The sequence below is a fragment of the Notolepis coatsorum genome (assembly GCF_963971535.1).
Source record: "Notolepis coatsorum genome assembly, chromosome: 6".
Taxonomy (NCBI): domain Eukaryota; kingdom Metazoa; phylum Chordata; class Actinopteri; order Aulopiformes; family Paralepididae; genus Notolepis; species Notolepis coatsorum.
This window is the reverse complement of record NC_140170.1, coordinates 186,085,293-186,098,829: the sequence shown is the minus strand read 5'-3', so window position 1 is coordinate 186,098,829 and position 13,537 is coordinate 186,085,293. Positions and strand designations below refer to the sequence as shown.

The window sequence follows — 13,537 nt, the reverse complement described above, 5'->3', positions numbered from 1 at the left end:
CAAGTTTGATCAACTTGATGTGAATGTTTCTGGCCACCATGAACATTGAGTAACTGTACACACAAATACAACAGGCATCAATGTGAACCAACACATTACTAGAAAGAATGTCTGATCAACCGCCCAACGGTCTCATTGTTGCATTGGCTAAAATATGCCTATGCCACAACCGCTTCATGTTTAGTGATGGACACTACTTGTTGGAGCCATTCTATTGTGTTCTTAGTGTATCTATCATTTGTTTACATTTTGTTTCTGCCCCTCTGTAGTCATCTACCCCACCTAGTGTCCAAAGGCCGGTAGTGCATGTTGAGAGTGAGGGGCGGGGACTCTTGGAATCTCAGGTGGTTTAATGAGCAGGAAGAGAAGGCCTAGGCATGGTAAAAATGTTTGGTGAAGGTGCCAGGTCATACATTTTTCTTTAAACCACATCAGTGTTAGAATACTATTATTTATGAGTATTGGAATCTTTCTTTTGGTGTTTTATTTAGATGCTTAAAATAAATCTATAATTTAATTCATAATACCTTGGATCTCGTTTTGGATTTTTTGGAATGTGCATGTTAAAGACACTACCTGGTTGACCTACAAGAAGCCACTACACTACTGTATGGCTATGGGTTGTGTGTACAATACATGGTTTGTTAAACTGTTCAGTGACACATGCAGTTATTTTCAGCATCACCTAGACTCCTGTAATCAGCTCTCTAGCAACACTTTACAACATGGAAGTGCCAGAATGAACCTTGTATCGTAGTTGATAAACCTTAAACTGAGGTTACACCTTTCGTATCATCTTCGTATTGTTTTCTTATACGCATCGCCGCGTATCGCCGCGACGTCATGCGCCTCGAGTCACACTTTCGTTTTTTTTTCGTTTTTGTCACCAGAGCACACTGATGTAGTACACTGCCAAAGCAGTAGGTGGCAGTAGGTGGCAAACATGAAGGCAATTTCAACCAATCAGAACGAATGTGCCAATACACTTCCTGGAAGCTCCAGCAAAATGTCAATAAGGCAGGCGCCTATGCCGCGCCACCATCTTGCTCAATGCAGCAATTCTTTTTTCAGCAAAGCCTAATAAAAGTGCAATAAACAAAACGGATACATTCACTGTGTGTTCTGCCTGTCATTTGTTGATGAAACAAAACTAACATCAACACAAGTGACCACCAAGAGCGGATAGTTTAGGCTAAAAAACGATCGGTAGCATTGTAGCATTGTTAGCTGCATGCTAACGTCAATGGAGTATGCCATTATAACAATATAGCATTGTGGCTAGAAGCTAACGTTAGCTCACGCTACTTAGCCAGCATCAAAACTGATGATATCGCGAGCTATCAGTAGTTAGATAACATTAGAGACAACGCTGTGTGTATTAAACAAAGGTGAATAGATGACTGGGCCATTTTGTTTAATGCTTCTTAAGTTGAAAGAGGAACTCTGAGCTAACAGGGTCTGAATCCTGATAGCTCACGTTAGCCAGCTGCTCATGCCATCGGTAATGCTAGCAGAATGAATGGATGTAAACTTTATTTAACATATTGCATATGGGTACAATACAATACGGCTCAATACAAACAATTGTTAAGGGAATGCAGACTGTTGTAGCTTGGACTGGGGTCCTTATAACAATAACTTGACAACACATGGTAGCTGAAGCTATTTGGGACACGGAGCTCTGTCCCAAACACACACACACACACACTCTGCTGTCACCGGAAGGGCACGCAGATGGTATCTACTGCGCATGGGCGTTTTCGCAACAACGGCTAGGTGCTGACTACACGCTGTTTGTCGACTCGTTTTTTTGCGTATCTCCAAACGCAAACACAATTTTGCGTTTCAGCCGTATCCACAAAAAAACGCCAAAAAACGTGTTTCTGTGTAGATAGGACATGAAACGTCGTCAAAAACGTATAAAAAAACGCCAGGAATACACTAGTCTAACCATAGCCTAGTTTCAGTTAGTTTCAGAATAGTCAGAACAATCTCTTGTTAAAACAACATTGTGTTTGCTTAGCAGTGTTTTGTTTATGGGTGAAGCATTTACAATGTATGATATTTCATGAAACAAGATGGCTGGTCTGGCCAGAAACCACACCACTTTCTCACTACACTATTCTCCACACCCACTGGCAGTCTCCAGGGACGGAGAAAATCCAAAACAGGAGATATCTTTAATTGCTTTAAAAATTGTAAGCGCTGCTGCGTGCCTCTGGCACAAAGAAGCGTGACCACATCACTTCATCGCTTCATGTTCGCTTCAGGCTTTCATTGGCTTTTTGAGGCTTGTTAAGCCCTGGTCCTGTTGTGACTATCTAGTGTATTTATTGTATTGTATTGACTTTGTCAGTTTCTTTGTACTGTGAAGCACTTTGGTTCAACTTCGGTTGGTTTTATATGTGCTATATAAATAAAGGTAACCGTGACCAGTCACAGCTGTAGAAGTAATTATCAGGTGCGCTATTATGGTTCATTAACACAGACGTCTCAGTGCCTAAAGGCTTGAGTGAGCACTGCTGTGGGACAGCGATTCCACAGTTGAAGGAAATGTGCAGGCAGAGGAGGGTCTTGATCCATTCATGACAGGAATGAAGTGTAGGCTAATACATGTTGTAGCCTAGACGGACATCTCTCCGAGTACCCTTCTAGACCCTTATTCCATCCATCATATTAACGGTAGACTCTGTAATGCCATCAAACAGTGACATCTAAGCCCTCTAGAGAGCCCCGCTTGGGATTGCACTTTTACATGTTTTGGTCTGATGTGTAGGTTGGGTTTGAATGGGTATAGGGATGGATTGGGTTGCTATTGCTGACCACACCTCAAGCTCTGCCAAAAAAGAGGCCTGGAGAAATGCACAGTAAGTTACTAAACCACACATCAGACCAAAACAAAATATTTAAACAAAGTGCAATACCGAGAAGGGCTCAAGAGGTCACTGTTTGACTACATTACACATTCTACTTTTAACAGTGATATACTAAATTAATTACTAATGATGATGATGGTGATTGTTGCTACTATCCCTGACAAATAATTAATTTAATCAAGGGAGTATTATCTATACAGAACACTTAATTATCTAGATAGTATCTACACAGAACACTTAATTATCTAGATAGTATCTACACGGAACACTTAATTATCTAGGTATTATCTAGACGGAACACTTACATAGCTTTACTGCAGGCGTTGACCACTGGCAGCAGTCCCAAAAGAGCCTCCTCTGAAGCAGAGTATTTCTTCAGCTCAAACACGTCCAGCTTCTTTTCTGATGTCAGCAACACAAAGACCAGAGCTGACCACTGAGCAGGGGAGAGTTTGTCAGTGGAGAGCCTTCCTGAGCTCAGGTACTGTTGGATCTCTTTCACCAGAGACTGGTCATTCAGCTCATTCAGACAGTGGAACAGATTGATGCTTCTCTCTGAAGACAGATTCTCCCTGATCTTCTGCTTGATGTAAGTGACTGTTTCCTGATTGATCCTTGAGCCGCTTCCTGTCTGTGTCAGCAGCAGGCCTCGTAGCAGAGTCCGATTGGTCTTCAGTGAGAGACCCAGCAGGAAGCGGAGGAACAGGTCCAGGTCTCCATTCTCACTCTGTAAGGCCTTGTCCACAGCAGACCGATAGAAGAGGTATTCAGGTGTGTGTTTTACCAGCTTGTCCACAGCAGACCGATAGAGCTTCTTCCAGGAGGTTGACCCTGGTTCAGACAGTAGATTGACACCTCTGCTGATGAATGAGAAAAAGACATGAAGAGCAGCTAGAAACTCCTGAATGCTCAGATGGACAAAGCTGAACACTGTCTCCTGGTGCAGCACTCTCTCCTCTCTGAAGATCTGTGTGAACACTCCTGAGTACACCGAGGCTGCTCTGACATCAATGCCACACTCTGTCAGGTCTTCTTCATAGAAGATCAGGTGGTCTTTCTCCAGCTGTTCAAAAGCCAGTTTTCCCAGAGACAGAATGATCTTCTTGCTCTCTTCATTCCAGCGTGGATCTGTCTCAACGCTGCCATGATACTTGTTATTTGCCTGTATGGACTGAAACACCAGGAAGTGGATGTACATCTCAGTCAGGGTCTTTGGCAGCTCTCTTCTCTCATCTGTTCTCGGCATGTTCTCCAGAACTGTAGCAGTGATCCAACAGAAGACTGGGATGTGGCACATGATGTGGAGGGTCCTTGATGTCTTGATGTGTGAGATGATTCTGCTGGCCTGCTCCTCATCACTGAATCTCTTCCTGAAGTACTCCTCCTTCTGTGGGTCAGTGAACCCCCGTACCTCTGTTACCATGTCAACACACTCAGGAGGAATCTGATTGGCTGCTGCAGGTCGGGAAGTTATCCAGATGAGAGCAGAGGGAAGCAGATGACCCTTGATGAGGTTTGTCAGCAGCACGCCCACTGAGGTTGGCTCTGTGACATCAGTGCAGACGTCGTTGTTGTGGAAGTCTAGAGGAAGTCGACACTCATCCAGACCATCAAAGATGAACGCAACTGTGAACTCATCGTAGCTGCGGATTCCTGCTTGTTTGGTTTCCAAGAAGAAGTGATTAAGAAGTTCCACCAAGCTGTATTGTTTCCCCTTCAGTCGGTTCAGCTCTCTGAACGTGAATGGAAACATGAAGTGTACATGCTGGTGGGCTTTTCCTTCAGCCCAGTCCAGAGTGAACTTCTGTGTTAAGACTGTTTTACCAATGCCAGCCACTCCCTTTGTCATCATCACTCTCCATCCAGATGTAAGGATGTCTTCAGGTTTGATCAGTGTTTCTGGGCTCGCTGGCTTCCTGGATGCTGCTTGGATCAGTCTGACCTCATGTTCAGTGCTGACCTCTCCACTCCCTCCCTTTGAGATGTGGTTCTCTGTGTACATCTGATTCAGAAGGGTTGGGTTTCCTTCTTTAGCGATTCCCTCAGACAAAGACTGGCACTTCTTCTTCAACTTAGATTTGAGTTTACGACGACACTTCACAGGAAGAGTCTCTGAATGAAGATAGAAAACATAGACAACATTAATAATAATATAATAATGGGCGGTCAGGTGGCGTAACGGAGATTGCGTTCGTCACCAACCCCTGACGCTGGATTCGCCTGTTCGAATCCAGCTCACAGCTCCGGGGTTGTCACCAGCTTGGCTGGCCGTTCACACTAATACAATTGGCAGTATTAGAGGGTGGGAGAAGCTGGCGGGGTGGGTCCGGGTCGTTGTAAACAGCGACTCCTACAGTTCGGTCGGGGCGCCTGCTAAGCGCGGATAGGACCTGGGTGGGATAGTGTGATCCTCCCACACGCTACGCGCTCTCAGTGAGAATCCGCGCTGCCAGGTGAAAAGAAGCGGTTGATTGGCTGGACGTGTGTCGGAGGAAGCACGTGATAGCCTCCACTCTCCCAGACCGACTGTGGGGGGTAAGTGCGCAGCGACCAGGAAGGGGATTGGGAATTGGCATAACGACTAACATTGGGATGGGAGAAAATCAGAGGAAAAAGGAGGGGGAAAAAGATCAATAAAAAAAAAAATAATAATAATATAATAATAATACTTTATTTGTATAGCACTTTTCATACAGAAGTTGCAGTTCAAAGTGCTTTACAACAGTAAAAAATATAGTCATAAGCGAGCATGAGCAAGGTGAGGTAAATCACAGTGTTTCACATTAGGACCTAGTATCCCAATAGGTTCTCTGTTTACAGTTTCATTCAGTACAAAAATAGTTTAAAATGATTCGGTTTAGAAATAAACTAAGAATTATAAAATGGAACAGACATACAACAGGGTATTTAACATAGAACAGTGATAAAATAGTTCAATTTTGAGCAGTGCTCTTCAATATTCAAGGGGCTTTCACAATTATTACATTTGGTAGTAATAATGGCACACAGTCTTAAATTCATCAGCAATGATATCAATAATGTATTTTTTTGGTAAATGTGGGAAACATATAACGTATAGACTTTTGTATATTCTGTGTCATTCTGTTATCTACAGTCATTATTGCTTAATAATATATTAGTGGTTTGACAACCTGGCCACAACTGGTCCTGATTTTGTGTGTTGTGTATTTAATTTACACCAGTGCTCAGCATTTCATACCAACATTAAATAATCACCAGTTTTACCACATAACCACTGGGGAATATATAGATTTACTGAGAGGTTTTTGAATGTATACATTTATAATTTCCCCTACTGACATCCATCTATTATTCAAATAGTAAAGACACTATTTTACTGTTATCCAGAGAGAAATATAATAAAGTAGTGAAGACAGAGTCTCTTACTGCCAGAGACATATCATCATATTAAACTAGTGAAGACAGAGTCTCTTACATGCTCTCCAGAGACATATCATCATATTAAACTAGTGAAGACAGAATCTCTTACTGCTCTCTAGTGACATATCATCATATTAAACTAGTGAAGACAGAGTCTCTTACTGCCAGAGACATATCATCATATTAAACTAGTGAAGACAGAATCTCTTACTGCTCTCTAGTGACATATCATCATATTAAACTAGTGAAGACAGAGTCTCTTACTGCCAGAGACATATCATCATATTAAACTAGTGAAGACAGAGTCTCTTACTGCTCTCTAGAGACATATCATCATATTAAACTAGTGAAGACAGAATCTCTTACTGCTCTCTAGAGACATATCATCATATTAAACTAGTGAAGACAGAGTCTCTTACTGCCAGAGACAATCTATGAAAAGCAGAATGCCAACAACAATGCCATCTGCAAGAGAACATTTTATATTAGTAAAATTACAAGCTGTTATAAATAATACTGATTATTTTGGATCAGGCAGATAGGGCTAATTTCATTTAGCAGACAGAGACGTTACAAATATCTAAACCCACCACTAGAGCCTCTCCCTCTACATCAGGATCAATTCATTTATAATTAATGTTTCATTCACCAGTTTCAATAGGTCCAGAGGCTCCAGCAGTGCCTCCAGTCTCTGAGTCAGTTGATCTTGTCTCAGCTTGGACTCCTGGAGAACAGAGAAGACAAAGTAAGTTAGAACACATCACACAGAACAGAGAAGACAGTTTGAACACAGAACAGAGAAGACAAAGTAAGTTAGAACACACCACACAGAACATAGAAGACAGTTTGAACACAGAACAGAACAGAGAAGACAAAGTAAGTTAGAACACATCACACAAAACATAGAAGACAGTTTGAACACATCTAGAAACCTGCTACAGCTGCAGGGCAGAGACTGATTCAAATTGAAGAAGATAGTTGACACAATATCTTATAAAACAAGGTAACATTGTGCACCACATCACTCATGCATTCATTATCTTCTTCTCAGTGTTAATGAAAGGAATGATATGGGTTAACTAAATAAGTATTCTAATATGAATGAATATTCCCTTCATATTACATATCAAATAGTGAATGAAGGAGTGTTGTGATATGAAGGAAATAATGCACTGTTAAAGTTAGAGGTTATATATAGGATTGCAAGTAACTGAGTAACTGTCTAACTGTGCATAACTGTTTCCACTGGAGGGCGCTATAGGCGGAGCTGTAAATGCTGCTGCCAGGTACGAGGTACAAAAGGAGTTGGTTAACTCCCCCTCTGTCTCTTCCCATCTACTTCTCACGGAGAGAAGATATCATGTGCTGCTGTTGTGCAATGTAAATAATAAACCACGCCGATTAAAGGCTAAAGATAGAAACCATGCCTCATGAACATATTATTGTCGCCCCATAGCCAATTCTGTCAACATGCACTATCAACAAGGATCTATCTCTGCAGTTATTTAGGCTAGAGACAATCTATGAAAAGCAGAATGCCAACAACAATGCCATCTGCAAGAGAACATTTTATATTAGTAAAATTACAAGCTGTTATAAATAATACTGATTCTTTTGGATCAGGCAGATAGGGCTAATTTCATTTAGCAGACAGAGACATTACAAATATCTAAACCCACCACTAGAGCCTCTCCCTCTACATCAGGATCAATTCATTTATAATTAATGTTTCATTCACCAGTTTCAATAGGTCCAGAGGCTCCAGCAGTGCCTCCAGTCTCTGAGTCAGTTGATCTTGTCTCAGCATGGACTCCTGGAGAACAGAGAAGACAGAGTAAGTTAGAACACATCACACAGAACAGAGAAGACAGTTTGAACACAGAACAGAGAAGACAGAGTAAGTTAGAACACATCACACAGAACAGAGAAGACAGTTGGAACATAGAGCAGAACAGAGAAGACAAAGTAAGTTAGAACACACCACACAGAACAGAGAAGACAGTTGGAACATAGAGCAGAACAGATAAGACAAAGTAAGTTAGAACACATCACACAGAACAGAGAAGACCGTTTGAACACATCTAGAAACCTGCTACAGCTGCAGGGCAGAGACTGATTCAAATTGAAGAAGATAGTTGACACAATATCTTATAAAACAAGGTAACATTGTGCACCACATCACTCATGCATTCATTATCTTCTTCTCAGTATTAATGAACGGAATGATATGGGTTAACAAAATAAGCATTTTAATATTAATTCATATTCCCTTCATATTACATATCAAATAGTGAATGAAGGACTGATGTGATATGAAGGAAATAATGTACAATCAACAAGGATCTATCTCTGCAGTTATTTAGGCTAGAGATAATCTATGAAAAGCAGAATACCAATAACAATACCATCTGCTAGAGAACATTTTATATTAGTAAAATTACAAGCTGTTATAAATAATACTGATTATTTTGGATCAGGCAGATAGGTCTAATTTAATTTAGCAGACAGAGACATGACAAATATCAAAACCCACCACTAGAGCCTCTCCCTCTACATCAGGATAAATTCATTTATAATTAATGTTTCATTCACCAGTTTCAATAGGTCCAGAGGCTCCAGCAGTGCCTCCAGTCTCTGAGTCAGTTGATCTCGTCTCAGCATGGACTCCTGGAGAACAGAGAAGACAGAGTAAGTTAGAACACATCACACAGAACAGAGAAGACAGTTTGAACACAGAACAGAGAAGACAAAGTAAGTTAGAACACATCACACAGAACAGAGAAGACAGTTTGAACACAGAGCAGAACAGAGAAGACAAAGTAAGTTAGAACACACCACACAGAACATAGAAGACAGTTTGAACACAGAGCAGAACAGAGAAGACAAAGTAAGTTAGAACACATCACACAGAACAGAGAAGACAGTTTGAACACAGAGCAGAACAGAGAAGACAAAGTAAGTTAGAACACATCACACAGAACATAGAAGACAGTTTGAACACATCTAGAAACCTGCTACAGCTGCAGGGCAGAGACTGATTCAAATTGAAGAAGATAGTTGACACAATATCTTATAAAACAAGGTAACATTGTGCACCACATCACTCATGCATTCATTATCTTCTTCTCAGTATTAATGAAAGGAATGATATGGGTTAACAAAATAAGTATTTTAATATTAATTCATATTCCCTTCATATTACATATCAAATAGTGAATGAAGGACTGATGTGATATAAAGGAAATAATGTACAATCAACAAGGATCTATCTAAATCTGAATGTTTGGACATTGCTTGTGGTGTCCCCCAGGGGTCAGTGTTGGGTCCAAAACTGTTCATCTTGTACATTAACGAGATATGTAAAGTATCCAATATATTTAAATGTATTTTATTTGCGGATGACACTAATCTTTTTTTTTCTGGTGAGAATGTCCAGCAGCTTTTAGAGGTCATCACATCTGAAATGAAGAAATTGAAGGAATGGTTTGATAGAAACAAATTATCATTGAACTTGAGCAAAACTAAAATTATGTTGTTTGGAAACTGTAGATTGGATACTCAGGTACAAGTTAAAATAAATGATGTGATTATTGAAAGAGTTTATGAAAATAAATTCCTAGGTGTAATAATAGACCATAAAATCTGTTGGAAACCTCACATAAAACATGTCCAATCTAAACTCTCACGAAGCATTTCAGTCATGAGTAAAGTAAAGCACATCCTGGATAGAAAATCACTCTACATTCTCTACTGTTCACTAGTTTTACCATATTTAAATTACTGTGCTGAAGTCTGGGGAAACAATTATAAGTCTACACTACAACCACTTTTTATACTCCAAAAAAGGGCCATAAGGATAGTTCACATTGCAGGTTATCGTGATCACACTAACATATTGTTTCTGGAGTCAAAGACATTGAAGTTAAATGATCTTGTGGAATTTAAAACGGCACAATTAATGTATAAAGCAAAAAGTCATGCACTTCCAAGAAACATTCAAGAATTGTTCTTTGATAGGGAGGGGGGTTATAATTTGAGGGGAGAACACAATTTAAAGGTGCTAAACGTACGCACTACCATGAGAAAACACTGCATCTCAATATGTGGAGTGAAACTGTGGAACAGTCTTAATGTGGTGCTAAAGCAATGTCCAAACATGAGACAATTCAAACTGATGTATAAGGAAATGATGTTCACAAGGTACAGGGATGAAGAAGGGACTTGATATTCACGGGTGTTTACATTTTTATTTTGTTTCTATTTTATTTTATTTTATACATATATAGTTTTTGTTTTTTGTTTTGCATTTATATATATATATATTTTTTTTCTTTTCTTTTCTTTTCTTTTTTATGTTTAAAATAGTACACTCATTTGAGTAGTGGAAGAGGGGTAGGATTAAATAAGTGTATACTTCTTCCTACTCCTTTTCGAACATGCAGATTGAGTTGTTTTTCTTTTTTGTTATTGTTTGTTGTATTCATTGCATGTTCGAAATAAAGACTTCAAATCAAATCAAATCAAATCTCTGCAGTTATTTAGGCTAGAGATAATCTATGAAAAGCAGAATACCAATAACAATACCATCTGCTAGAGAACATTTTATATTAGTAAAATTACAAGCTGTTATAAATAATACTGATTCTTTTGGATCAGGCAGATAGGGCTAATTTCATTTAGCAGACAGAGACATGCCAAATATCTAAACCCACCACTAGAGCCTCTCCACCTACATCAGGATACATTCATTTATAATTAATGTTTCATTCACCAGTTTCAATAGGTCCAGAGGCTCCAGCAGTGCCTCCAGTCTCTGAGTCAGTTGATCTTGTCTCAGCTTGGACTCCTGGAGAACAGAGAAGACAGAGTAAGTTAGAACACATCACACAGAACAGAGAAGACAGTTTGAACACAGAACAGAGAAGACAAAGTAAGTTAGAACACATCACACAGAACAGAGAAGACAGTTTGAACACAGAACAGAACAGAGAAGACAGAGTAAGTTAGAACACATCACACAAAACAGAGAAGACAGTTTGAACACAGAACAGAGAAGACAAAGTAAGTTAGAACACATCACACAGAACAGAGAAGACAGTTTGAACACAGAACAGAACAGAGAAGACAGAGTAAGTTAGAACACATCACACAAAACAGAGAAGACAGTTTAACACAGAACAGAGAAGACAAAGTAAGTTAGAACACATCACACAAAACAGAGAAGACAGTTTGAACACAGAGCAGAACAGAGAAGACAAAGTAAGTTAGAACACATCACACAGAACAGAGAAGACAGTTTGAACACAGAACAGAGAAGACAAAGTAAGTTAGAACACATCACACAGAACAGAGAAGACAGTTTGAACACAGAACAGAACAGAGAAGACAGAGTAAGTTAGAACACATCACACAAAACAGAGAAGACAGTTTGAACACAAAACAGAGAAGACAAAGTAAGTTAGAACACACCACACAAAACAGAGAAGACCGTTTGAACACATCTATAAACCTACTACAGCTGCAGGGCAGAGACTGATTCAAATTGAAGAAGATAGTTGATTGAATTGATTGATTGAAAAGTTTATTAACAGATTGCAGAATGTATTTTATAAGTATTTTAATATTATTCATATTCCCTTCATATTACATATCAAATAGTGAATGAAGGACTGATGTGATATGAAGGAAATAATGCACAATCAACAAGGATCTATCTCTGCAGTTATTTAGGCTAGAGATAATCTATGAAAAGCAGAATACCAACAACATTGCCATCTACCAGATATACATCTTATATTATTATTTTCTTCTTTTCCTAAAAATGTGAACTGTCCCTTTAAACATCTATCTCAGAGGCAAGAGAGAAAATCACTGAAAGCTAAAGGCATACACATATTTATTCAAAGATAAAAGAGGTAGAGGCTGACATGAATACCTGCTTTTAGAACTTCCACCAGATCATTCCTGTTGAGCTTCTTCAGTATCTCCTCTGTAATCTTCACAGCTACATCAGAATAGTGCTGCACCATCAGATCCACCACGTCCTGTATGTCAGCCTTCTCCAGCCGGCCCTCTGGGATGGGAGGGTAGCCCTCCAGGACCTCTTGGTTCAAATGCCACCGGAACTTCTTCAGCTCCTTCTCTTTTAACTCGTCCAGGATTTTGGACAGTCGTTCTTTATGCGTTGCCATTGTTGATCACTGGTAAAACAGAACAAAGCTTGTAAATGTTTTCATCTTGAGACCCTGACGTATATTGTAATAAGCATATAGGTAGTTATATAGCATACTGGCCAATCGCGCCTCGCATGGTCACGTGCAAGTGAGGTGCATGTAAAATGTTTCCACGGGCCCAGTAGGTGCTGGAGAGATGATATCTCATAATGGCAGAGCGAGACGCTCAGCCAGTATTCATATAACTAGGGTTATAGGATAACCTTCGTTATCTAACACAGTTTACTGAAGGAGAGGAGATGATAAAATGAGGTTACCCCAGACTCCAATAGCGAGGGGCAATAAACTTGGATTCCCAAAACATGGTTTCCCTTAGTATTTTATTTGGCTGAGGCCCAGAGAGAGTTGGTTCAACACAAGGGAAGAATGATAATATTGTGCATTACATTAGTGATGGGTCGGTCATGAGCGACACGTTCATAAGAGCCGATTCATTGCCGTGAGCGTGAGTCGAATCGCTCACGTCTGGCAATGAGTCGGTTCACGCCCCCCCCCGGCACGCACACAGACACACACAATGAACTCAACGGATATACAGTGCAATAATAGAATAGTAGAATAGATAGTAAAATTATGCAATAGAATGGCCAGAGTAAAATAGTGCTACAGTACAATCAACAGCGGGGTGTATTAGAAGGCTATGGTGAAGAGGTACGTTTTTAGCTTATTTCTGAAAATATTAAGAGATCTAGCTTCCCTAATGTCCATAGGTAGTGTGTTCCATAACTTTGGTGCATAGTTAGCAAAGGCTGCATCCCTGATTTTCTTTAGACTGTGGCTTGGAACCTTCAATAGACCAGTAGTAGATGATCGCAATGTTTATACTTTGTATATAAGGAGGAGGACCTTGAAATCAATTCTAAATGTTACCGATGATTACTGATGTAAACAGGGGGATCCTGATGTAAACAAGACGAAAGTCTTTCTCTGGTCTGCATCCCCTTAACAATTGTATGTATAATTGTATGTAATTGTATGTATAACATCGGCCAAATTTTAGAAGTTAGAACACATCACACAGAACAG

At 39.8% G+C, this 13,537-nt stretch overlaps 1 protein-coding gene across 1 annotated transcript in view; it reads right to left on the bottom strand.

The window, feature by feature from the left end:
- LOC311229893 (NACHT, LRR and PYD domains-containing protein 3-like) overlaps positions 1-12,469 on the bottom strand; it is a gene marked incomplete at both ends in the record, with an annotated part of 106,735 nt that extends 94,266 nt beyond the window's left edge. The window contains 7 exons of the mRNA XM_084315962.1: positions 3,182-4,988; positions 6,928-7,002; positions 7,625-7,646; positions 8,017-8,091; positions 8,871-8,945; positions 11,050-11,124; positions 12,206-12,469. Coding sequence (XP_084172088.1) covers positions 3,182-4,988; positions 6,928-7,002; positions 7,625-7,646; positions 8,017-8,091; positions 8,871-8,945; positions 11,050-11,124; positions 12,206-12,469 — 2,393 coding nt within the window. The remainder of the gene's footprint in view (positions 1-3,181; positions 4,989-6,927; positions 7,003-7,624; positions 7,647-8,016; positions 8,092-8,870; positions 8,946-11,049; positions 11,125-12,205) is intronic.
- Positions 12,470-13,537: the final 1,068 nt, after the last annotated feature.